Source organism: Lethenteron reissneri, chromosome 11, assembly GCF_015708825.2.
Source record: "Lethenteron reissneri isolate LAM-NWPU_2019-01 chromosome 11, ASM1570882v1, whole genome shotgun sequence".
Taxonomy (NCBI): Eukaryota; Metazoa; Chordata; class Hyperoartia; order Petromyzontiformes; family Petromyzontidae; genus Lethenteron; species Lethenteron reissneri.
Genome location: NC_083789.1, coordinates 6,636,620 through 6,664,616, shown reverse-complemented (window position 1 = coordinate 6,664,616; position 27,997 = coordinate 6,636,620). Strand labels below are relative to the sequence as shown.

At 49.1% G+C, this 27,997-nt stretch overlaps 1 protein-coding gene across 1 annotated transcript; it reads right to left on the bottom strand.

Annotated features, from left to right (window-relative positions):
- Nucleotides 1–39: 39 nt before the first annotated feature.
- NUP133 (nucleoporin 133) lies at nt 40–26,549 on the bottom strand. The gene is given in 27 exon segments (XM_061549923.1): nt 40–1,867; nt 2,474–2,562; nt 6,404–6,471; nt 7,456–7,536; nt 7,966–8,084; nt 9,061–9,196; nt 9,610–9,768; nt 10,336–10,410; nt 10,412–10,470; nt 11,030–11,302; nt 11,707–11,809; nt 12,522–12,644; nt 13,477–13,518; nt 13,520–13,774; nt 14,681–14,775; nt 16,264–16,427; nt 17,553–17,647; nt 18,094–18,284; nt 19,175–19,328; nt 20,185–20,332; nt 21,198–21,268; nt 22,169–22,324; nt 22,724–23,092; nt 23,639–23,752; nt 24,464–24,567; nt 24,940–25,061; nt 26,166–26,549. Coding segments are annotated over 27 exon segments (3,714 nt in total). The 5' UTR covers nt 26,366–26,549; the 3' UTR covers nt 40–1,718.
- Between the last annotated feature and the right edge of the window lie 1,448 nt (nt 26,550–27,997).

The window sequence follows — 27,997 nt, the reverse complement described above, 5'->3', positions numbered from 1 at the left end:
TTACATCGCATTTGCATGTCCAAAAGCACAATGACAGCATTTTAATGTAAATAAATGTAAAATTAGACTTTATTTAAAAAAAAAGAACTTTGCACAGGCAAGAAAATAACAATAGTTCAGGTCAGATTATTTTCGATCTCCCATCAGGTAACATCTGACTTTGGGATCGGTAAATGGAAATGCGCATAACCAACACCGTAATTTAGTTCCTCCGGGAAAATACGTGACCCCATCAGCAGCCTCGCGAACATCCGCGTTCAACAGAACTCGGGCGATATGTGAGCTCTCCAAAACACACCTCCTTGTCATGCAAAATCCATGCCATAATATACCTGTCAAAATGAGACATTGGTATATATATATGCACATAACAAAGACACAAAAACCCAGGGCTGAAGTTCAGCCGGGTCTGTTCGGCTTGCAGACCTCGAAGATATTTCTGCACCCATCACACCACATCAAATGGACCCCCTCCCCCCCCCGCTGTGACAACTAGTCATGTGCCTCTCCAGTCTACCAGCGACCAACGATCATAGTACTGCCTGTGTTTGAAAGGAGCGGATGCATAGACTGCATGCACAAGGTATATTCAGTCAGAGGCGGGAACTGCAAGCTCAAGTCGGCTCCAAGTTGTGACCGGAAAAGGGGTGGCTGGGTCAGTGCGAGCAACGTTTACACCGGGGATCTTGTTCCGAACGGCCACTTTATGAGAAGGCCAGCAGAGTGGAGAGAACTTAAATGCAGATTAAATTGGTCCCAACAAACACTGATAGGAACCCAAAGCAGATTCCAATATTACTTGTGGTCAGGACCTCCGATATGGACAGACCTTTATTTGAGTAGCAAACGTTGGGTGTCACTTATACAAGAATCAAGCCAACCTTTCCATCAGGCAATGCTAACAGTCGGCGTACTCAGGGTAGAAATAATACTAGACTTGAATATTGCAATGTCGAATTTCCAGCACTGGCTGTGAATCAGTAACAAGAGATTAGCACGGCCCAGTGCTCATTTGGGTATTGAAACTCGCCGACTTATCAATGCGAAAAAGATAAAGTTCACTCCGAACAGGCTAGGCCAGACTGGTGCAGTCAGAACTAATGTCCTGATATAAACGCAGCTGCAGACACGTCATGGAAATGGGATCAGGGAAAACAGCAGCAGGGTGGAGGCAATGTGATGGTATGGGGGTTTGGCAGTAGGCATTCATTGATTAAAGCAAATTCTTACACTCACAACAAAAATGCCATTACATCGTACGTATAACAGATTTTTCAAAATGTATGCACATTAATTGCAAACTTCAGGCTTCAGGCCAGGGATGGGACTGACCGGTCGCACTGCTGGGCGCAGACCGAGGCGCTCATGAGAAAAAGGGGTGATGACGTCATTGTCAAAGCGACGTCATGTGCCTTGCAATGACGTCGTTACGCACGGCGGCGTCTCGCAAACTTACAGCATGTGTCAGGTGTGGTCTGCTTCTGCCTTAAGCTAAGCGCATTAATGAGACCAAACGAAAGAACAAAACATATGACACAAGACAGCAAAGATGGTAAGATACAATCGCAAACCAAAAACGATTAATCGATCGTGACCCCACACCCACCCCCCTCCACACCCCCAGATGGTGACGATGCACTGAATTGCCCGAGGAAGGAAAGAGGGGGTGAACGATAACCGCTACGAGCCGACTGAGCGAGGATACTCGCGTTGGTCGGCTAAGATGTTGCGAGGTTAGAGAGTGATTGGAAGTGCTCGTAGTTTGCGCGCAGCAGGAACTCGAAGGCGGGATCCGAACGCAGCATGCCTAGCGAGCTGGAGCCCAGCAGCGCCTCCGGCGCCGGCATCACCAGCCGCAGGTCCAGCCCTGCGTGCCACACCGAGAACACAGGAGCCGTCAGTTACATTCAAAACCGCGCTGCCGTCGCGAAATGAAGACACTTCCATCTTATTCATATTCTTAGGTTGTTTCCGGTAAAGTCACGTAGGTAAAACATTTTAATTAATAAAAGTAAAATAAAATAAAAATCACGACGTTTCAGAGGCAACACAAGCCTCCGTCCTTCAGGTGGAACCGTCACAGCACGATAGCTGTATCAAGTAAGAGAAATTCCAAGAAAACATTCCTGGTTGAGGGTGGGAGGAGCCAAGGTAGGCCCTAGATATTATTATTGTGAGGTTCGGTGCGGCTGAAGCACGCTGTTAGGAATGAGCCTTTGTTGTGTAGACTGGTTGAAAAGAGTTGTTAAGGTGAGGCTGATGTAAAGGTGCGTGTAAATGGGACTGAGTCTTTTGTTATGTAGAGGTGGTGAGGCTGAAACACTTCCATCTGTAGATCTAGTGGCAACGTGCAATAGCAACCACCGAACGACAAATCCTTTAGAGCTGCGACATGCTGCCGTGCCTTCTACTGGTGGCAGTGTGCCAACCTCTGCCCTCTAACCCGACACCCCCCCACCCCCGACCTCCTCACCATCTTGCAGGAGGAGCTCCATGAGTCTGGCGAACACGCTGTCATTTGCCGCACGCACGGGGTCGTCAGTCCGCAACATGGCAGCCCAGCTACGACACACACACAGGACAAACATTTCCTTATTCGGCCTTACAAATGTCAAGCGCCTAATAAGGTTGCACAGTAAGGAACGTAATGATTCATTGATTAAAATCCTATTCCCACCATTGGAACCTCATTATCATATTTTTCTACTGGCAAATGAGGTTCCAATGGTGTAAATGCTTACCCCGAGCTCTCATACTCTGATGGTGCATTGTCTTTGAGTTGTGCGCCTTTTGGCGTCATCTGGTCCAACACCATGTGAGACTAGGCTCTAAGGAAAGCTGTCTCGGGTGTGGACCAATCAACTTCAAGGACAGTGCAAACATTATCAGAGTTATGTTTTTGTTTGCATTACGACTGCAGGTATTGTGGTCTATGCAAACATGACGCCTTGTATAAAAGGTGTCAGTTGTGTTGCCAGATAAAAAGGGTAAAAAACCAATTATTAAAATCCTATTATTCTGATGCTGATGATCAGGGCTTAATTTTAGCCAGAGCTGTTTGGGGCAGAGCTCTGAAAAATATATTTTTCCAGTCAGTGGTGGGAAGGAGGGGGGGGAACAGCAGGAGATTTCCAGGGGGGTGCCCCAGAAAAAAAATCCGATGAGCAATGGAGCCCTGCTCGTGCAACACACAATCACGCACAACAGAATAAATCATAACTAATGGAAATTGTATTTGCCTTTAGGCTAATGGCACGAAACAAAACAGAGCACACTAAACGGACATTGGAAACGACACAAATAAAGATCTGTAACCAGATCCACACTCGACCACCTTTGTCACCCCTGCACCGATGTGTACACAGCGTAGAAGGCAGATTGCAATTTAAGATTTTATTTATTTCAGCATTAAGGGCCCAATGAGCTGTTAGGCTCTATTTCATGGGCATCCTGCAACTCATTTAAATACACTAATTTAAGGCCGAGTGAACCTAGGGGAGGCCCATGATCAATTCAGATATCACTCCTCACTTATAGTCAGCTATGGCCGGTAAATTAAGCCACTGCTCCTCACATGGCTATTGACCCCTTGTATAGCCTATAAAGACTGTTAGGGCAATTGCTGTTAGCGAGCACCTATTAAGGCTGGCATGGCACACGACACACACACTACAGGGACACGTGGCCAGTCAGTGACGCAGGGTACCCCCCTTTCCTTGATATGGGCAGCAGAAGGCCATCCGGGAATGCGGTGTTGGGTATTTTTATACGGAAGAGGGTGGGGGGGAGAGGGTGGTGGACAGGAAAGGGTTGGGCACTGCCAGTCAGCAATGCTTGCGCTCAGCACTTCCTCGGGAGGTCCCAAGAGCACACATGCCTGACCGAATTCTCTTGAAATGAAGGCCATGACACAGAAAGGGTCGACGCGTTCAAGCGGCCTTTGATTGGCCCTATCAATTAAAATGAATGTTACGTACAATTGTTGAGCCTGTGTGAAGCTTTCAATGCACTGATGCGTAGATGACGGTAGCCTTCTCGCGGTGGGCTCCACCTGTCGAGTGTTTGCTACCTTGAACGCAACTAATAGCCTCGCAGTTAGGCTAAATGGGCGTCATTAATTCAAATCTAGATGTGATCAGTAGAGCTAAGTGCAAGTAAAAAAAGGCTCTTATAAGGGCCGTAAACCAATCGGATGAGCTCTTTGAGTGAACCAGCTAAACGATGAAGGACTCACAGTGTTGGTGTACGGTGCTTTTTCTGCAATATTTTGCAGTCTTTTCTTGGATTTTCTGTTTGCACATAGTCACTATAAGATGTATTCTTGTTCATGTTTTTGTGTGTTGCGGTTGCACCCGATTCAAGAGCCGAATGGCTCACAGGGCTATACCTAATAACTGAACTTGAACTAAAGACCTAAATGTGAATTCTGAAGGGAAAACAACATTGACATTGTCACCTTGCAGGAGATGCAAGCCATACCCAAGAATATAATGCACAGATCGTTGCTAATGATTGAATTTGCAACTTTGTGCGTTTCTTTAGCCAGTGTCATGTTTTCAGTTAATTTTATCTGTAGCAGATTCATTTAATCAATTCCAGCAGGTAAAGGTGGTAACAAGTAAATGTTCTAATAAATGTTCTTAAGACGAGAATAAAATCACTTTAGAAGGTGATCGAACGTGAAAGCCCCAAGGGCGGAGATTGAGAGGAAGGCCAAGAGAGAGAGAGGTGGTTCAAAGTGGTGAACTAGGATGTAAAAGGAATGTGGAGTGGACGTAGAGATGAGGGCTCAGGACAGGAACGAGTGGAGAAAGCGAACCAGGTAGTAGTTAGTCATAGTAAGACTCCATGTATGTGGGAACAATGCCAGGAAGATGAATAAGAGCAGTAAAAGGCTGTAATAATTGACAAAACATTCTTGATTTTTATTTTACCAGGTAAAGCCCGCTGAGCTATAAAGCTCTTTTTCAGAAACGATCTGGCCATAAATGACAGCTCAACGAAGTGGCTTACAGCAGCCAAATACTCTAAACGCGTGTTTCTAACGTGGAAGGAAAAACCGGAGGACCCGGAGGAAAATCCATGCGACCACGGGGAGAACATACAAACTCCAAATATACAGCAGGCGTCAGGGTCGGGATCGAACCCACGACTTCCTGTATACCAGGCGAGGGAGTTTACATCTCCCCACCGCAGGAGCCCCTATATAAATATAAATACTCTACACATGTACTTTTTTCACGTAAAAATGCATCAAAAAGTGGTGCGATTGAGCAATGTAAAACAACGCGCGTACCACACCACTGGCTGAAATTCCTCGATGTATCGCGCCTCCACTCTATATTACAGCCTCCAGGTGAAGCTCTAATAAGATTGTCGACATTTATTGGGCATGGAATAAGTTCTCACCCCCCCCCCCTCATACCCTCCCAACCCCACTCCAGGGGATTCAATGATTTGTCAACATGCATGGTGAATGTGAATCAGCGTCGTGGTATTAAATCAAGCATTGCGGGATGCATGAATAACGCTGCAAAAAGTGAGATTATTATTTATCCAAAGGAAAAGCACCACTCTATAAAATAGCACACCAAGAGATACGCTCTCCAAATACGAGCTGCAACGTTTTTCCCTTCTCGCCTACCCCACCCCACCCCCATCGTCTCAAACGTTTTTGTAAATGCGCCAATGACCAAATCGTGAGCTCACGTTGTTATATATATGAAGCATTTATTGTTGACGATGACGGTGGCGAAGCATTGCCGGCCTGTGCTCCATGACACTGCCACTGGCTCAACCCTCACGAACTTCAAATGAACCACCAAGGCGAGTTCGCACCGTCCTGCTAGGGAGGTAAAGGTGCTGCTGCTGCTGCCCTTGACGGCGGTGGCTCGTGCCGGTACTGCCTTGCTCCGTTGATATTTTGACCCACGGAGAATTCGGAACCCCAGGGTTGAAAAATATATTCGATTTCAATCCTCCAGCTTGTGGTAGTCGAATCAAGTTTTGGGTCATTCTTCTTTTAAAAAATGTGTAGTTGTGTTCGGAGTTAGCGTATTAGTTGTGTACATTAATATAGACAAAAGATAAAAATATATATATCATTCTGTCCCCAGGAGTAATTTTTCCATGGGGAAGAAGGGATTCAAATTACCATAATAGAAATGATACCACAGGGATCCAGTATTTGTGTATATATAGTATTCTGACTGCGGGGCTCCAAATTATAACTGTGACTCTTCCACCACCAAGAATGCAGGCTAAAGAGACACGAAGGACCACTGTGTTGCATTACGCTGGTGGGCACCGAGCGTTTCAGAGAACCAGCTGAGAGGTGCTGGGCGTGGGGGGGGGGGGCGCTTAGGCGGTGGAAGGGGGCGTTGTGGGTGGGTGGGGAACTCACTCGTTCCGAAGTAGCGTCTGGCAAAAAATCTTCACTTTCAGTTCCTCAACGTCCACGTCCACACAGTCCTGAGATGAGAAAAGGCGAGAGGTAGACAAAGTGAGCCACGGCGATCGTATCCTCACTCCTGACCCGCAGAGTTGTCGCCATCATTGTATGCCACCGTCAAGTGCGATGAGGAAGGCTGAGAGTATAAATCTAAATAATCACCACCTTTGTCATTGACACTGCATTAAGACAGAAAAGGTACGCAGTTCACTCTCGATTACAAAGCTTTCGTGACTGCAGGGATTCGTATTATTGGTTCTTTCGGTAAAGTCACGTAGAAGGGAAATAATAAAAATAAAACATAATAAGATAAAATTCTCACGACGTTTCGGCCACAACGCAAGCAGCCGTCCTCAGGTGAAGAACAGGGCTGTCGGAAAGACAGCGTCCTAATGAACAGCGTCCTAATGCACATTAGGACGCTGTCTTTCCGACAGCCCTGTTCACCTGAGGACGGCTGCTTGCGTTGTGGCCGAAATGAACGTCCTAATGAACATTAGGACGCTGTCTTTCCGACAGCCCTGTTCACCTGAGGACGGCTGCTTGCGTTGTGACCGAAACGTCGTGAGAATTTTATCTTATGTTTTATTTTTATTATTTTGTTTCCCTTCTACGTGACTGTACCGAAAGAACCAAGAATACAGTTCACTCTCGATTACAAAGTGAGTGGATTATCCGGGTTGCGGATTGACCGTGCTCATCTGTGCGTTTTGCGTGCACGCTGGATTAACGCGTCAGCTGCTCCTCACCTATCGAAGGTCTGTGTGACTCGGTGTCGACAAGTAAATGGATTACTTTAAGAACCAACAACAAGAGACAACACATTATCTGTCCTCACCCCCCATTCGATATTGGTAAACAATAAAATAGATTTGAATTAGCTAATAATGTTTTTTATAATCTGTGGCCACCTGTCACCCTGATAACCCCGATTAAATAAGATTTTACTTTAAAGCAAAACGGCATTTGATTTCCTTTAGGGGGATGAATAGAGATATTGGTACCTCCTCAATGTACTGCAGCAGGTCGAGGGCTTTCTTGAAGTCAAATTCGTTTGCCTCTCGGTTGTCATCGCTAATGTACATCTGAGAGGGAGGAAGCAACACACACACACACAGAGGTGACCCGATTGCAAAGCGTACGGTGACAGATGTACAGGGATGCTTGCAATTGAACTTGCACCAATCAGACATAATGATTGTGTGTTAAAGATATTGTGAAGAGGAAGATAAAGAGGAAAATGAAAAGTAGATGGATGCTGAACTCTAGAACCCATCAATCACCTCTGCATTCCTTCCCACCTGATTTAATCTAAGGTCAAACTTTTGCATCTAAATGTAACCAATTACACAGCTGCTGATCGGCTTGACTGCTCTAATAATCGGTAACACAAACAGCACAACAAACCCCAACATGCGTTGCCAAGGTATTTAGGAAAAATAAAGACGACGACAACGATGATGACGATGGAGAAAAGAGGGAGAGGAAGGTGTGCAGGCACACGTGCCGCTCACCATGATGAGCTCGTTGGCCGACAGCACTCGCATCGAGTCCACGTCCATCTCCTTGGCCTCCAGCAGCTTGAGGGGCAGCGAGTCCTGGTACATCATGAAGTCCTGCTCCGCGTCGATGTCTGCACCCGCAGGCGCACGTCAAAAAAACAACATAACAATGAACCCCTGCAATCCCGCTGGTCTGCAAGGTGATCGAAGGTGGCGGCACGGCAAATGGTTTCGTGAGCCTGTCTGTGCGGTTGTGTTTGCTCTGATTTATCGATTCGCTTAATTACTGTCCAATAGTTTATTCCTCTTGTCATTTTTGTGACCCAGTTCATGGTTGTAAAGGAGACGATATCCTGGTCTCACTGGTTAAACGAAATAAACTTGAAACATTGGACTGTGAAAACCTGCGACCGTTATTCCCTTGAATAACTCCCACGTGAAAAAAAACACCTTAAAAAGGAACTGGACAAATCTGGCAATGTAGAATGCTCCTGAAAACAAACCTTCAGACTCAATGAGTCTTGAAACTCAATGAGGTTATTCTGCATGAATAAATGGCATAAGAATCGCTTCAGATGTGTCGTCAAACAAGTTTGAATTTGCCACACCGGACGCATCAAGCAGAGTGGAACAACCACGTCGGCTAAAAATCACCAGGAACATCTGCTACGTGGCCATGCGCTGTGGCTATAGGCCACCTGGAATTGCATAAAAGCTTCACAGCCACAAAGGAAACCTCTTAAAAACGTGGGGTGCACACATATCAACAGATCGATGTTTCAGAACACCTCTCTGCAACGTGCAGAGAAAGTTTTGTCCGCCTAGAGGTCTCAAATTGCCTTCGAACCAGAATCAGCTGGTCCAACTTCACAACGTGCGGAATATGGGCTGCACCAACGACCCCGACACACGTGACTGCGGTGAAACAGACTACAGAACTTTGATTGGCCTGAGCCTTGCACCGTGGAGGACCTTGCCAGGGCCACAAACTTGGTGGCCGTATCACCATCGACATCATCATGTGGCCGATAATGGTTAACACCTAGGCCTGAGGTGGCAGGACATGAAACGGAAGTAGTCATGGAAGCCTCTCCCCTAGCGACGCACTGTTGATTAAGGAGTGTGTGTCCTGGGGGCTCATGTCGGAGGCAAGGGCGGACAGCTTGCTGAGGCTCAGCAGCGTCTTCTTGCGCATGAAGTAGCACGCCTCCTGCTCCGCCAGCGAGCGCAGGGTCTGTGATGCCTGCACACGGACGCACGCACGCACGCACGCACGCAAGATCAGGTATGCGAACTCCTCTTGCGCTGTTGCGATTCACTGTACGTGTGTGTTACGTACAACCGTTGTTAATCCGCTGCTGAATGAGGGCCTTCCCGTGCCGACGCGGATCGTAGGTATTTGACCATACTTCACCACACTGGTCAGTGCAGGTGGACAGTACAGTAATACATTCTGCAGCACTGCCCTCTGCTGCCAGCCACGTACTTCTGCAGCCACCTTGGAACAATTGCTTTTGTGGTGGTCGCCCATCCAAGCACTATCCACGCTCAAGTCACCTCTTGTCCCAACTCCTGATCTCACGAATACGGTGTAAGCCAACCCCTTAAGACGCGCCGCAATAATACGCAACAACACCCCCACCCCCCCCACCTGACCTGTGTGAAGCTGGCCATGTGTACATGGTGCAGCCAGCTCAGGTGCTGGTGCCCGATGAGGAAGGTGTTGAGCTGGGAGTTCTGGGCGGCCGGTTGCGTGAGCAGCTTGCTTCGCTTGCCTTTCTCCATGTACCAGCGGAAGACAAACTCGGAAAAATTCTGCAACGTTCAATTGTAAGATTTTAGGTTTTCCCGCAGACCGACCCAGGTGGGTGAACGTGCGGGTGTGCCAAGTTTATTACTCTCCAAAACACCCGATGGTGCTGAAGCAGTAATGCATTTGGGCACATTCAATTCACGTGACACTTTTATTCATTTGCCTTTGTCGGGTGCACGATATGACATTTGTACACGACCTAACCCCAAGGATACCAATTATAAATCGTGATAAGTTTAATTGGGCACGGAGTAAGCCACCATCGGCGACTGAAGAGATGTTAATAATTTAACCAGCAGGGGTGTAAAGATTTTTTATATATTTTTTCACAACCACGGTTTATCCAAAACTCGGATCAATCCGCTGACAGACAGTCGAGACCCATAAGAGTTTTTTTGGGTTGAATTTCATAAATGTGCCATTAAACCTGCCACCATTCGAACGGCACGTTATTAAATTTATGCAATCTAACCAAAAAATACCTCTGTTAAGGATATTGGTCACGAAAGCCTACGAAAAATCTGGAGCCAGTTGTATGCATGCACGCAAAAAGTGGAGTACAAGCGCACCTTGTCAGCAAACTGTGTCATGTAGCGCTGCAGGCGAGCCTGGTTGTTGGTCTCCTCACACAGCCGCACCAGCACAGTCAAAGTCTGAGTACTTCTCAGCAAGAGCGGCTGCCCTCTCGTACTGCCGCAAGTTCACTGGGGAGAAGGTGGATGAATAAATCAACGGAAAAATTAAAGTGTTCATATTGAAAGGAGTTTTCTTTACAGCGATGCCAATGGTTGACACGCACTGCGCTGCGATCCTGACGATCTCAAAACCAGTTATGGATCGTTGCTTGGTCTGACTCGGGTTAAAACAAGTACCTATTCCGGTGTGTAAACATGAGCATAGGCTTATGACAACGGCTACCGAGCATGCCTACAAAACGTGTTTTGCACTGGTACACAATAATAAACCTTCAACTATTAGCAGAAAAGGGTTGTCTTTCTACTCACCCACAGAGCACCCCCCCCCCCCCCAGGCATTACATCAAACCGATGGAGGTACCAATCGCCCCCGGCAGAGGAGCCCTCCATAGCGAGCGAACCGACCGCGTGACCACCTCACGTGACCACCCCACTGTGGCCACCCCACATAGGACGTGCGTATCTTGCGGCTCTTGGCCAAATGAAGATGTTGGCACGCGACTCAAAGGGTCAGGCGGTTTGGCCAACCCTGTCATATAACAACAACAACTAATGTCGAGAGACTCACAGTAGGCCCCTAGCAGCTCCGATCGTGCCCGCGCAAACTCTGCGTCCGCAGCCGCGTAGTTCAACTCCTGCTCTTCCTGCTGCCGCTCTTGCTGCAGCCCGTGTCGGTACTGCAGCGCGCGCAGGCGACTCTCGAACGCGCCGAGGCAGGAGTCGGCGATCGCCACAAGCTGGTCGAGCAGCGTGCGCCGTTCCGCGGAGTCGGCTTCAGGCAGGGCATGCTGCAGCACCAGCGCGTGCTGACGCAGCAGCAACTCTCGCACGGAGCTGCTCGCTGTTGCAGGAGACGAAGGAGTGAGGCGGGACATGGCGGTAATGTCAGGAGCGATATTGATTGAGAGAAGTCAGATGTAAAATATAAAATTTTAAAACATATATATATTTATTTCATCTATCCTAGGGCAGTATTCTTCTAAAAATGCCAGATTGAGGACTTGTGTAACGATTGATTTTTGTAGAACTTGGCAACACGCACATCTACAACCACCACGCAGCCCCCAAGAAACACGTAGGGTGCAGCGCAGCCAGAAAAGGAGAACTCGATTTAGCACAAAAGGGAACTGAGAATCTTTGGAGATTCGACACTGCGGTTGGGAATCGAGCAAGGCTCGTAGACGCTCCACTGCCATTGAAATCCCCCCCCCCCCTGCGCCAGCCTGCGCAGCCCCCCACCCACACCTGTCCAAGGCACGTGGCCCTCGTCCGAGAATCCCTCTGCGTCCTCGCTCTGGTACAGCGAGCCCTCCTGCTGTCGGTACTGCCAGGATCTCTGCAGCACGTCCTGCACATGGATAACGGACCAAGCGATAACACATTTTTTTTTTAATGAAGAAAAATCATGCATACGATTGGTTTAATAAGAAGAATTTTGTACATTTGGTATCGGGAGCCTGTTCAGAAAATGCTGCTGGTGTTTAAGTTAAGAGCCCTCCCCACAAACACTGTGGGGGATGCACTGTCTTGATGAATCACGAATAATAAAAGAACAAATGGCTATGAGAGTGAATATTTAGCCCTTTCCTCGGTAAGGAAAAGGTTCCCCATCCCTATGTTCGTGGGCCTTGTAGGCAATTATTTGAATGAGGCAATTACTCAATTGGGATTATACGTTAAATACATCACCCCCCACAGTGAAACTACTGCAGACTATAAAGGTGAAGCATAGCACCTTCATGATAGCCTTTCTTGATATAACGGTGCAAAACATCAAATGTGGTATATTATTTCGATTTAAAGCTTTCGTGACTGCAGGGATTCATCTTCCTGGTTCTTTCGGTAAAGTCACGTAGAAGGGAAGTAATAAAATAATAAAAATAAAACATAATATAATAATATAATATAATTTTATTACTTCCCTTCTACGTGACTTTACCGAAAGAACCAGGAAGATGGTATATTATTATTGATGAATGTAACCTCAGACCGTGTGGAATAAAAGTGAATGTTACGGATCTGCAGATGTTTTTGCCCCATGACCCTCGGCGTCACCGCACCCGGAGGACGGTGTTGACGGTGATGACAGAGCGCATCAGATCGGGGATCAGGAGGTGATCGTCCGACAGGATGTCCTCCAACTCCCCCTGCAGCGCCGGGAGGGCCTCCTCGATCCGTGTCACCTGGGTGACGTGACAGACGTGCACACGTACGCACATCCAGACACGTACGCATGCGCAGACGTGTACATAGACATACACGCACCCCACGTTCGCAAAAAGTACACATACACAAGTGCACAGACGCAGGCATGTAGACGTACGAACACGTACACATATGCACACACGCGCAGACACGTACACATACGCACATGTACACATACGCACAAACACGCACGCACAAATGTAAACACGCACGCGCACACATGCACAGTCGCATGTGAGAATGAGGAACATTACAGTAGCAATACATCCTGCACATGCACAAAGGCCCAAGCAATTAAAAAATTTGTTACAAAAAATCATGCATATTCAAAAGCTATGTAACGTTTTCCAATATAGGTTAATCTTGGAAAGTATTTAATTAGAAGAACTGGATTTTAGAGAAAAACATGTTTGCATAGGCATTTAATTTTTATTTTTTCTCTTGATCGTCTCTCAAATGTTGGGGCAACCCTTGGAAAAATTTGGCCCGTTTTCAATCGTGTAAGATCCTGACAGCAAGACAACTAAATACAAGTTCATTTCAAATTGGATCATCACTACGAGAGCTGTAGTTCACACCCGCAAATGGAAGGACGGACAGAGTTAACGCCATACCACTTACAACCTTAGAAAACATTCATAACAAAGGAAACATAGTGTGGACCAGAGGTCACTTCCACGGGTAGGCCTCTAACACAAAGAGTTGCCCTGCTGTACTGGAGATACCAATGTTCACATGACGTGACGCCGAAAGCGCAATCGTCACAAAAACTTGGGAATAATTACAAAAGGAAAACAGAATTGCTGCAACCTCTCGAAAAAACAGGTCGGCAGGCGTGAGTGCCTCGCTGTGTCCTCCTCCTCGAACCGCCCTCCGCCTCGTCTCCCCGCGCCGCCAGCGCTCGGCACACGGCGCCGTTGAGCAGCGTCGGGTGGCGCGAGTGGTGCTCCTTGAGCACCAGCGCGGCACACAGCTTCTCGGCGTGCTCTCGCAGCACCGCGCGCGTCGGCGCGCTCGCTGCCCACCGGCGGCCGGTCGGGGGGGCGCCCTGCGACGGCCACGACAGGCTGCGCGCTGTCACTGAGGCCAGCCGCGGCAGGATGTGGCACTGCCGGGAGAGAGACACGGGAGGGAGGTAGGCATTGCACGCGGTAGTTAGGTTCGTCATGATATCGTTTTACATAACAGGATATGACTTATCTACGGTAACAGTTTCCCGTAACTTTGTAATTGTTTGTAGAATTTCTATTGGAGGGGAGGGAGATTGCACGCGGTAGTTAGGTTTGTCATGATATCGTTTTACACAATAGGATCATCATCAGCCACAGTCAATCCAGCGATGAAGGCCACCCCAAACAACATACTCCGAGCACATGCATACAAACTGATTTCATTGCTGCACTTCCTCTCCGTAGATGTGTTCTCGGATGCGTTTAATTCCTTGGCAACCGCTCACATGTACGATGCAATTTCACTTTTCCTGATATGACGTATATACGATAACAGTTTCTCCTAACTTTGTAAATTTTATGCAGAATTTATACTGTTGTTGTGCTTTGCTGTACTTCCGAGTAAGAATGAAGATAATGCAAAAGGTTTTCGAAGCGTATTTCACTCAACGGATGCCTGCCAACAATATCTTAATCATTGCGACTTTACAAGCAATAATACGTATAATGCAGATGCTGTCAGTTATACAAGAAATATATTACACAAGCTGTAAATGGGCTACATTATATCCTCATGGACATTAGTAATATATTTTATTTGTATTGACCCGGAAAAGGGCCTGTTGACCTAAAAAGCATTTACCAACATTGACCCTGGGAGTGGGAGGCGAATGGATAGAGGTAAAAAAAGGGCACAGAAATAAAAGAGGAAATGAAAAGGATGGCAAAGAAGCCAGATATAAGGGGAGGCAGGCACTCCACCGCTGAATTAGCCCGGCATCTCGAGGATACACTGTACATTCATTCTCATGTCACGTGTGGCGCGCCACCGATAGCCGTCGGACCTGGCGGAGGAAGTTCATGTAGTCCTTGTGCACGAGCAACTTATCCTCCAGCTGGGGAATCAGCAACAGCGAGGACTGGCCCAGGCCTACGACATCTGCAGCAATCGCAGGGCGAGGCAGTCACACATAAGGGAGGCATCGACCGTGAACTGTAGCGGTAGGGGAGGTCAGATGCACGACGTGCGGTGTGACAGAAAAAGTTTTACGTGACCCGCGACCTTACGGCAATGGTTGTCGGCCCACTTGAACACGCAGGATTGTGTATGCCAAGAATAAAAATTATATTAGTACATTTGGTACACATTTGGTACTCGTGTATTTCTTATAGCAAAAGGCTATCACGAAGGTACTATGCTTCACAGAGAGTGTGCAGTAGTTTTACAGAAAGAGGCGACGATCGCTATTTATAATCCCAATTGAGTAATGTGGGTGATTTCAGATGCGGAAATTTCAGACCATGATGCCGGCACACAATGGGCTACTCATTTTGAACGTTCAATGTGAAGCAGACGGCACGCATTTGTAGGGTTAATAAATCCGCAGTTATGACCAGGGCGGCCTGCCTGATTCGAACCGCTAACCTCTGCAATCAGTGGCGAACGCACTACCGCTGCGCCATGTTGATTAGGTTGAAGTCTCCATCGACAGGACATATTGCATGTTGTCGTATGGCATACGGATCTAGATTTGGCCCGTGAGCAACTCAACTCCCCATCGCCACCTTATGCCGATTGACCACAGCGTTACACACATGCATACAACACCACTAGAAACACAGATGCAACAGCGCTATACACACACCCAGACAAAGCATAGGACGGCATAAAGCACAACGTTACACAAATACTGAACCGTTAAACAAAGGCAGATAAATCACAGCATTAAAGACAAACAATTTTCACCAAAGTACGACACACACACACATGCACTACTGCCCTGATGTAGTCAGATCATATATTTGGTTCTAACTTCCTCCAGCAAAACATTAACAAAATAGAAGTAGTCCTCATGATGCGGCTACCACCACACCCAGCCACATTTGTCTCCCCAGTGCTGATGTTTGTACACCGCAAATATGTCGATCTAGGAGAGGCCCAAGAGCGGTTCAAATATTCGCCACTGTTATTGGTCGCGAGCAGGAATCGAACTCAGGTCACTGTACTCACAGTGGAATGCCCTAACCACTGCACTACCGTTTCCCACACACATTTACTTCACGCCAAAGACAAAAATCCCCCGTATAGCCCTAATAGACTGTTGGGGCAAGAGCACCTATGAAGGCAAGAACGGCACACGGGGGGGTGGGTGGCCAACACCACGCCCAACCATCTTTGTCTCCCCAGTAGCGATGCTTACACACCACACCAGGTACTCATTTGAGGCTGAGTCGACCTAGGCAAGGCCCAGGACCGGATCAAATATTCAGCACTGTAATTGGTCGTGAGCGCGAATCGAACTGGGGTGGACGGGCTCGTAGCGCGGTGCGCTAACCGCTAAACTACCGCTCCCCACTACTTCGCACCACATGCGTACGCACATGCACGTACACATGCACGCACACATGCACGTACGCACACATGTACCTTCGGGCACGGACTGCGCCCACCGCGGGTCTGATGCAGGGAAGTCATCGGTCATGGCGGAGCTCAGCCGCGCCACGGCGACGTCCAGCGGCGAGTCCGTGCGTCCATCCGTGTCCGTCGGGAATTTCTCATCCACGATGGCCTGAGCACCTACGTAGTCCTGCCTGTGCTCACCAGCAAGGTGGGGGGGGGTGGGGGGCAACCAGCATAGGAATTGAGAAAACTGGGTGATACAATACAATTTGCTTCTTATGAAGCTCTATGGGACATCTGTAAAAAAAGCTTTACATCTCATCGGATTCCTGCAGTATAAATATTCACATTCTGATATTCACGCAGTGCATCCCAGCATGCCTTGCAACAATGATCATTTTTAAAAAAACACTTTTATAGCCCTTGTCCAATCAATTCAGCCCTTGCTCAATCAATTCAGCTAATTATCCCCCAGTTTTTGTTCGTGTGGAGATATGATGCGCCTCCCGCAACAGATCTCAGTAGGCAGGTAGGCAGGTAGGCAGGTGATATGTGTATGGTAAGGGACCCATGGCCACAATCGCACTTGAGGTCATCCCTCATGTTCCCCTCATGAAGCAGGTGTCCACACCGTGTACCTGTGTCCTGTGTGGTTTTGGTTTGGTGCTGTGTACTGTTTTTGAGGGCCCAAACTAGACGTCCCATTATAAGCATTTCTCATCATCCAACAGAAGAATAATCCAACCAGCTAAAAATGGGATTATTCAAACTAATATGTTTAAACATTTCACGTAAAAGTTTTCGTTGCGCCAACATTCCTGATACGACTTGGAGCAAACTTCCAGAAGCAGAGCATAACAACTAAACGCCATTGTGATCCACCAGATGAGTCCATCGCAAATGCAAGAAGGGATTGGTAGTTTCCGTTTTTTTGTTACCAATAATTTTCTTTCATCTATTATCTATTTGGCATGCATATGCAAATATATAACAATAAAAAAAGTCCAGCCCTATGCGTGTCTTTGTGTCTGTGTAAACGTACCGCGCAGTGACCGATTAATCTCACCGCTGGTGCCTTGCGATGGCGGTTGCCGTCCTATTACATTCCCACTCGCATTGCGGTTTAAATGTTGGCGCACGCCAATTGGTTCCATCGTTACTGTCACTGAACTTGATTCGATTATCAATTTCTACGAAGATTAAAAATCGATAACCGATTATGAAAACGCTAAATGAAAAAACAATTTACAACCTTCAAATCAATAGTCACGGAAACGCTCGTCCACCGCCACTGTCCGCAAGTGGCAATTGCTCACCGGCACAAGAGCAGTAGGGCAGCCTTCAGCGCCGCCACTCCCTCGTCCTGCCGCCCGGCATCAGAGCGCAACACCGAGCTCTCCAGCACCGACGTCTGGCAGCACCAACACCAACGAGCAAAGACTTAACATCGATGACGACAACAACAAAATAAATACGTGGGAAAGTCCACATCGTGCACAGTATGCGCCCTTGATAGTTACACCACTGGTGGGTGATATTGGGACGTGTTGCAAGAAATGTAGATGGGGCCACCCCCCACTGTTTTGTAGCCTGGTACCTAGGCCCCTTTGATCCATCGGCCCATGTGCATTTGCACCACCTGTAAACTCTATAGCCACGTGACTTGTGGTCGATGAAAATAACGACATGGGCCCCCACCTATCTCCTCGTAGTCTGGCGGCTGAACCCCTCAGGTCCAGTGGGCTCCAACCCTGTCGCAACTCGCTGCTCTGGCCGCACGCTCAATATCTCCGCCGCTTCACCAAACGACAGGTCGACGTTAACCGTGTAAAAGCGAGTGTGTGCGCGCGTGCTCACCTCGGCTGTGCCGGGCCCCGGTGAGGCCATAGGCGAGACGATTGTCGAGGTGACGTTGGAGAAGAGCGAGGCCTCGAGTGCCGGCAGAAGGGAGGTGGTCGCGTGGCGTGCGCTCAGCGACAGCAACCCCATGTGGCGCGAGAAGAACACAGGGACAGTGCCCACGCTGCCACCGCCCAGCACACTGTCGCCTGCCGCACAGAGGGTAAAGAGCAACGAGGGTGTTGCCCACTCGAGTATTCCGTGATTTGACAAATCGTCATCATTCGGAGTCGTGATTCGGTTTCTGAATCAATCGTGTTGTTTACTCAGCATCATCGTCGTCATCATCATGGTGAGCCACAGTCTTATCCACTGCTAGATAGTGTTCTCAAATGCTTTGGCGATCCCTCACAATTCTGTGATGCCACAATCGATCTCACTCTTGCACATGAACTGATTTCATCGCTCCGTATCTGTAGTCTTCACCAGATTTCATTTGGCCACCATTCCATCGCCAGCCTCATCATCCCCCTGCGGTTGCAATACCTCAGCACCCAATCTCCATGGTGGTTGACCGCAGGCGCATCCTTTGTTTTATTTGCCACCGTCACCAGCTACCATTCCTTTTAGTAACATGTTAAAGAATGATAATTGCATTTGGGCAAATGATCTTTCTTTAACAGTCAATTTATAATCACAATGTTAAGTAGGGTGGAGCGGTGGCACAGTGGTTAGCGTGCTCCACTATATCCCCAGCCATGGATAAGATCAATGGCAAGTAGATATCTGTACCTGTCCTGGGCCGCCACATCATCAACCCGCATTTGACCAGTGTGGTGAAGTACAGTCAAACAAACCCCATGAACCGATATGATACATGGGGAGGCATTTATCCAGCAGCGCATTGAGATAGGAGTAAGGAACATTAAGGAGCCTTGATCGAGAAAATCTGAGAATCAGTGCGATGACCATGATGACAGCAATGACAAAAACAATAATGCCCACACAGACGAAGATAATGATGGCAACTTCCATAACAATCAATCCATCGCACAGCGTTTGCTGTTGGCACAACAGCCCTCACCTCTACCGCTCTCACCTGGTGTGCAGAAAGGAATTTTTTCCTGCTGCAGCCACCCACTGCCACTGCCGCCTACGATGGAGCACATGAACACCATGCCGCCGTCGTACAGGCACGCCAGCGAGCCCTCGGGGTCCGGCACCAACAGGCGGCACGCGGGCTCTTCACCTGCCTGTGCGAGTGGGCGTGAACAGGCACATTGCCCTGGTTATGCACGCCAATGCCCATAAAGTAATTTGTCAGCTGTTTCTTAAACACTTTCCCATTCCGATAATGTACATGTACACGATAAAGTTTTTGTTTCAATTCCGTTCAGATGACGTACATGAATGGCACTTTTATCAGTACGTCTTCAGGTCGGAAGATGTACCGAGGCTCCCACAAGGCCATGAGAGAAGGTGTGGCACAGTTTGGTGCCAGCTATCAGAGTGCAGTTGTATCGCTACAGTTCTCTGCGGTGACTATGTCTTTAAAAATAACGGCACTATGCCTCTCCAAATAAAGTTAATGCTAACCGCTTGTGCGTTCCAAGATTCAGCGGTGAAGAGAACTCACCCTACAACTTGCAGACATCTCAGAATGGGAACGGGTCAATTATCTCACAGAGAACGGCCCATAGAACGAGATATCACATAACTACTTCACAGAGGCTGTTGGGGAAAGTGCTGTGTGCAAGCAATGAAGGCCGGGGGTGGGTGGTGTGGTCAGTATCATGCCCAGTCATCTTTGTCTCCCCAATGATGAGATTCACACACCACACCAGGTATCACAGGGGAAGCCCAGCATAAGTAAATGTTGCCACTGACATTGCCCGTGAGCAACAGAGGGTCGCAGCGCAGTGTACAAACCACTGCATGAACAATCCGCTGAAAACGCTCTCTACACATCAACAACAAGACAAAGATCCCTTGACAGCCGCACAGACAAGTGGGGCAGATTCTGCTCATGAACTCATATGAAATCCGGCACGGCACATGAGGGGTTGGCGTAGCCAGCATGAACACACACTCGCAGACCCACACGCTGACCTGCAGGGGCCGCTGGTAGGACAGCACCTCCACGGAGACATCCTCGCTTAGCTGCTGGCCCTCGTCGACGAGGCTCAGGAGGACATGGTATCCGAGGCACTGGCTGTCACCACGGTGCCACGCAGCCGCCAGCACCACTACGCCGCAGCTGCGGTGACAAAGCGGTCAAAGGTTAGGCGTAAGAGAAACGGTTGCGTTAACCAGGGTCTGTGTCAGCGACAGCCTACATGACGATGTGCGACGGAAAATGTGTGGGTTCCTGCTTGTTTACAATCAACTCCTGATTATCCGGAGCAAGGACAGGCAGGGGTAGCAAGGATAGAACAAAACACGATGTAATACTTGTGTACGTTAGACTACGGAAATATAGATTAACCATTGTAAATTAGGGCCAAGACATAAAATATGTCAACCTTTTGAATCTTTTTATTTATGTAATCATGATTTGCCAACACAGTTGTGGCCACTCACCCTGAATAAGTATCAGCGAATAATTAAACCAGAGTGCACGTTAAAATATTAAATTTAGTTTTTTCACACAGCAAAGTTAATAGGCAACCCAGATAACCCATTGGATAATCAAGAGTTAACTGCATAAGGCAAATAACAATAATCCCCATCTCGCAATTATTTGGAATTATTGTAATTCAAGGTGAAAAAAAAAGTTTTTTCATGAGGATAGGGTGAATGCAGCGACACAACTGGCCGCAGAGGTCACGTGGACTGAATACATTCAGCACCGTTAATGAATACAAAACAATAAACTCTCGCACACACCCCCAGAATATGGATGCGTGTATCGTTACAATAATAATAAATTGTAACGTATGCGTTATTACATCAGGTGATGTTACTATTGGCCCAAATACGTTTTAAATTATACGGTGTAACGTGACTCAATAAAAGATCCAAAATTGTCGCTATAAATCAGAAATATGAATTCCTATATATATCCCAAATGATCTCATTATTGATCCACCCCATCCTCCTAAACATTCTGGGTGATGACTCACTCTGTAACCTGCAGGTCCAAGTGTTTGATCTCAATGCGTTGCTTTATTTCCTCATAGTTTTCATCCGAGCCCTGCAATCGAACCACAATGACATGGATTTTTTTACTGGTTCACTCTCAGACACTCTCAGACACAGTATTGAGAATCCACCAACACTACCTTTCTGGCCTCTATGTGCTGTGCAGACCAGCCGTTACCATAAATGTCGCCTTTCAAATACTTTTTATTCTAAAGGCAATGATAATGATGAAGGTGTTGGTAGTTATTTTTTTGTTATTTGTGCTTGTACACCACTGCCAACGCAGCGACATCACCAAATAATTAGTTTGACAATTGAAATGAGAATTTAACGATTCATTAATACCGATTCTCACCAGAATCATATTTAAATCGTGCATGTAAGAATTGATTTATAATTTACACGGATTATATACTAAACAAAGCATATGTTTAAGTAACTAATAGAAGGTAAAAAAAGGCAAAACAACATGAGGCTGAACAATGAAGCGAAGAGAAAATACTTTTCTTGAAAATAATTACGACCCAAAATTTCCACAATTAAAAGTATCGGCTGTCGCGCGAATCATTAACACTCAGCTTTTGGGATGCACAGAACATTGCGGGAGGGGGGGGAAACATGTACATGTACAGCCCTTATATCAATCCACTGCTGGATGAAGGCCTCCCCATGCCGTGTGGGCGATGGCGAGTTATTTGACAATACTTCAACACGTGCGGTTGGTGAAGGTGGGTAGCATGCATGTTGCGGCATAGTACAGTACAACAATGGATTTTACTGTCCTGACCTCTGCTGCCCACAACGTCGACCTGTTTTGTTTATGGTGGTTATTCGTACAAGCAATATCCAGGCTCAAACAATGCTTGGCTTCTGAGATCTGACAAAATCAGGTGCATTCCGGATGATTTGGAGAAGAAAAAAAACCCGTTAAAGAGAGCAAGCAGTTGGTTACCCAGATGGCATCAGTGATCATGCTGTCGAGGGACTTGTGGAGGTCGTAGGTCAGGACCAGCCTCTCGGTGCCGCTGGCCAGCGCCCACTTGCTGAGGCTCTCACTCGTGAGGCTGTAGAGCACCTGGTCATCGGCCCACACCTGGGCGCGCACCATCTGTGCGGAGTTATATAAGGCAACCAGAAGAAGCATGGATCTCACTGCACCCTGACACTGAATAATTGTTTAAACATAACGGTGAATGCAGTGGCCTCGACTGGCTGAAAGAGTCACGTGAACTCAATTCGTATAAATTACACGCATCGAATATGTTAAACCCATGCTATAAAAGTGACGACTCGGTATCTTCGACACGACCATTATGAGATGTGTGCCAGTGATGGATAAATATTGTTGGCGATCCATTTAAAAGCAGTAAACCTCATGTGGCCACGATCCAAATTAAATCAACCTGTGGGCTCTATTTGGCCCATGGGCCATAGGTTCCCCACCCACAGTTCCAGGGCTGCCCTGTCTAACCACACCCCCACCCCCGACTGCTGCATTGCCGCTTACCGTAGCGTCGACCGCAACTGGCGAAAGCATGTTAAACATGGACGACACGCGGCGTCCGAGGCCAGACAGAACGCCCTGGTGCTGTCCCAGGAGCCTCGCCGCCACCGTGCCAACTCCGCCACTGCCGCCTCCGCCCGCTCCTGGTGTTGACCCCGTGCCTCCACTGCCACCGGGCTCACCGACCGGCGTGAGCAACCACAGCTGCCCGTGCACGGTCGCCAGCATGAAGGCGTTGCCCGGTGCGCGCATCAACGAGTGGCACAGCTCGGGACCGCAGCCCAGAGCGGAGTCACTGAAAGTCGTGTCGTGCGTCAGCACGGGCCAGTAGCGCAGCACGCCCTCGGGAGACGCCGCCAGCACAGACACCGCCTGTGCGCATTGGTGACGATTAATGGTTAAGATGCAACCGAAGCAATAAACAGCTCTACAATTTCACAAATATGAGCCAAGCTCTGTCACAGCATCACTGGACTTTCTCACCAAATAAAGAAATATTATTATTCAAACTGATTTATTGCTCAAATGAGCATTGAGGTGGTGTTCATCTCCAGTTTATAGCCGAGCCAGGGTTGTCCAACTATTAAATTAAGAGCCTTTGTGTCTATTTGAAATTAACACACGGTATTTGATAACGCCTGCCACTGGTGGCTTGTGATGGCTGCCGCTGACCAACCACATTCGAACGTGCCATGCGGTGTGAACGTTCATGTGTGCTTATCAGTCTTATTTCTACGAGGTCAGCTTTACGGAGTTTCCCTCTATTTGTGGGCCTTCCGCCAGCAGTGGTATGAGCAAGCAATTGCAGGGCAACACCTTTACATTTTACCTTTTTAAGCCATGGCTTAATGGGAAACGGGTTATGTGAGAAGTCGGCAATGCTAACAATTAGTTTGGTGCTTCCGAGTGTTTCCTCACTTGCGCCGAAGTGTCGTCCTTGCTCCCAGCGGATTCACGGCAGTGAATTGCCACAAGGTCAGCCGAGTGTGCAAATTCAGTGGGTGGCAGCTTAAGCTCCTTGAAGACTGATGGCTGAGCGGCACGCATGCAGACACGGCAACAAGACAGTGATGACACAGCTGCTGTGGGCCAAACACAACTCTCCACAAAACCTTTACATGAATTAGGTACGTAACTATTTGAACCCCCTGACAATTCGATGAATTGTCATCATTTGAAGTTCTGATCCCATTGAAGAATATTATTGATAGTAGATATTTCTTTTGAACTTCAACCTATTTCCTTTAGAAATTCGTCTTTGAATACATACCAACGATAATCACAATATTTTGATTTGTGTGTGTTTATATCACTGTTTTTTCATCTTACACTTGCACTATTTTTGACTCGCTTCTGTCGTTAACATCAGTCAAATACCTAATTTGTTAGTCATGCAATATTCCTCAAAGATCTGTACTCGTTCTCTGCAATATTAACGTTTTTGGTTTGTTTTTGCTGTTGCTGTAGCACCAAGGATCTCCCATTGTTAAAAGAGCCAGGCAGCTCGCCAAACGGGATAAGCCGTGTAACAAATCAAAATAAACCTCAAAAGCTTAAACTAATGATATTTCTCAAATTTGACAACACAATTATCGTCGAATTTATATCACACGCCATATAATATTTCCATATTGTGGTAACCCTAGTGAACGACCGCCTTGGATTCAGCTGCCAGTACATGAAAGTGAGAGATATGTCACTTATTTTAAACCACATATGTCCTGTTTCTGTCGTGCTATATACCTTTGAGAGGAAGGAGTGTCCAACCTTCCAAATAAACAGGCGATCACCGTAAACGAGCCAGGCCCAGCCGAGGGTATCCAACCCAACGCTCAGCTCCTCATTGGCTAAACGACAATAAGAGCATGATGAGAGAAACTACAAAAATGAAGATTGTCGGGTGACTCAAAAGAGGTTGGAAAGTTTTTCTTTTTAATCCAACATTGTTTTTTGACAATAGGAGGCAGAGGCGGTGATGGTGGCATTCAGAGGTGGGACAAAGTCATTGTTATGCAAGTCCAAGTCGAGTCTGAAGTCATCAAATTCATGACTCGAGTCTGACTCGAGTCCAAGTCACATGACTCGAGTCCACACCTCAGAGGTGGGACAAAGTCATTGTTATGCAAGTCCAAGTCGAGTCTGAAGTCATCAAATTCATGACTCGAGTCTGACTCGAGTCCAAGTCACATGACTCGAGTCCACACCTCTGGTGGCATTACCTGAAGCCATGGCAAGTGCCTCCATGACGGCCACAGATAGCGAGGAGCCGAACCGCTGCAGAGCGTAGCTGGCACTGCCCTCCAGGAGCATGGGGCTGGGCTGGAAAAGCACCCCGCAACTTCTAAACTCCACATCGCATAGGCAAGAAAGGGGGGGAGGGGGGGGGGCATTCATTAGGCAAGAGATAAAAGGAATTCGATTTCAAGTGCTCACTATCAATGGATTCATGTGGTTATGGATGACTCCGATTTCGGGTCCAGTCTTTGTGCCAAGAGAATCACAAAGATATAATGAAATAAAACAATTAAATACCGTGTTGTGACTGGTACATGAGTACACATAAAAACCACAACACAGCGATCATTAAGTCACGCAATTGTCATTAAGGGGGGTAAAGATTTTTTTTTTATCTTGGTATACCGTCTTGTTTGTATTTGCTAAATGTGCAACCCTGCACCTCAAGGGCATTTGGCCTGCTCTTCCACGCTCTTATTGATAGTTTATGTTTTTGTCTCATTCGTTACGTCCGGTTCATACGATTAACATTAATCCCGAGCTCGCCGGACAATGCAACCGCGACATTTCAACAAGTGCACCAAGACAAAGATCCCCCGTGTAGCATTAACATTCTGTTGGGGCAAATGCTGTTAGCGAATGCCTATGAAGGCCGGAACGGCACACAAGGGGGTGGGGTGGCCAGCACCACGCCCGGCCGCCTTTGTCTCCCAACACATTGCACCACGTACTCATCTTAGGCCGAGTCGACCTAGTGGAGGTCTAGGACCAGTTCAAGAAATCGAACTCGGGTCCCCGGGTTCGTAGCGCAGCGCACTAACCGCTAACACCACCGCTTCCCACACGGGTGCACAGCACACATACACACACACACAAAACGTCACGTCCCTTAACAAGTTCAATGCTCATTTGACAACACTTAAGTCAACACGTCACTTGGCCATCATTTTCAACTTGAATTTCCCGGCACCGGTATGTAAACAGAACGTCGTCCCCACTCACAGGACGCACAAACTCGTCACAATTGGACTGGGGGACCCCCATGCATGCTGCTGCGTGTCTGCGTGATGGGCAGCAGAGTGCACTGCAGCGAAATTCAATGTTGTACTGTACTGCTGTGCTACGATATCTATGCTCCCCGCTGTCACCCAGTAACAGAGCGGATTGACAAAGACCTATAACGTACATACAGACGCAACAACAACGTCACCTTCTCATGAGCGAACGGCGAGGGCTGACGGTCAGTGGCGAGATACCGCGAGCCGGACTCTGGGCCTGGCTCTGCGAGAGGAGTGAAGCGTCTCGCCCCGCCGCGGTCCCCGCACTCCTCCGGGCAGCGCTTCTAGTCAAGGCCGTCACGTACGGGGAGCTCGGGGGCCGACGGGCGGCCGACGACCGGGGCGAGTACATTACTCGTTCCGCTCAATTCCCCTTCAAAAGGAAGGAACGAACGAACGTAAGGGGTTAATAATAATAATGATTGTGATAAAATTCTGTGAGAACTATGACGAGGACTTTACGAGTTTTAACGGCGCTCCGACAAGGCGGGAAACGCACGGCACGCACGCTACCGCTGTGGCGACGAATCGCGTGCGGCCCTCGTTCGCGGTCACGTGCGCGTGTAACCGCCAATCGCGAGGCGAGCTGTGGTGAGCTACGGCGAGCCGGGAGGGTGGGGGGGCGGTCGCTTAGGGAGGGAGTGGGGGGGAAATTGGGGGGATTGGGGGTTGGGGTGGGGGGGGAATGGGGGGTGGGGGGGAAATGGGGGGGGGGGATTGGGGGTTGGGTGGGGGTTTGAGGGGAATGGGGGGTGGGGGGAATGGGGGTGGAGGGGAATGGGGTGTGGGGGGAAGGGGGGGTGGGGGGGAAATTGGGGGGATAGGGGGTTGGGGGGGTGAATGAGGGGTGGGGGGAAATGGGGGGGGATTGGGGGTTGGGTGGGGGTTTGAGGGGAATGGGGGGTGGGGGGAATGGGGGGTGGGGGGGAAATTGGGGGGATAGGTGGTTGAGGGGGGTGGGGGTGGGGGGAAATGGGGGGTGGGGGTGAATGGGTGGGGGAATGGTGGGGGAATGGGGGGTGGGGGGGATTGGGGGGTGGGGGAATGGGGGGGTGGGGGAGGAGTGGGGGGGGGAATGGGGGGGTGGGGGGGAATGGGGGGTGGGGGGGGAATGGGGGGTGGGGGGGGAATGGGGGGTGGGGGGGGAATGGGGGGTGGGAGTGAATGGGGGTGAGAATGGGGGGGGGTGGGGGGGAATGGGGTGGGCGAATGGGGGGGTGGTGGAACGGGGGGGGGGGTAGGGGGAATGGAGGGGGGTGGGGGGGAATGGGGGGGTGGGGGGGAATGGGGTGGGGGGGATGGGGGGGGTGGGGGGGAATGGGGTGGGGGGGAATGGGGCATGGGAGTGGGGGTGGGGGGGGAATGGGGGTGGGGGGGAATGGGGGGTGGGGGGGGAATGGGGGGGTGGGGGGGAATGGGGGGTGGGGGGGAATGGGGGGTGGGAGTGGGGGGAATGGGGGTGGGGGGTGGAATGGGGAGGGGTGGGGGGGGAATGGGGTGGGGGGGAATGGGGGGGGTGGGGGGAATGGGGGGTGGTGGAATGGGGGGGGGGGGGTGGTGGAATGGGGGGAATGGGGGGGGATGGGGGGAATGGGGGGTGGGGGAGGAGTGGGGGGGGGAATGGAGGGGAGTGGGGGTGGGGGGAATGGGGGGTGGGGGGGGGATTGGGGGGTGGGGGGGGAATGGGGGTGGGGGGGGAATGGGGGGGGGAGTGGGGGGTGGGGGGGAGTGGGGGTGGGGAATGGGGGGTGGGAGAATGGGAGGTGGGGGGGGGGAATGGGGGGGGGAATGGGGGGGGGGAATGGGGGGGGGAATGGGGGGGGGGAATGGGGGGTGGGGGGGGGAATGGGGGGTGGGGGGGGGGAATGGGGGGTGGGGGATGGGGGGGGGAATGGGGGGTGGGGGGGGGGAATGGGGGGTGGGGGGGGAATGGGGGGTGGGTGGAGCCTGTACCGGAAGACGTCTTCCGCGCGTTTCATTTTGA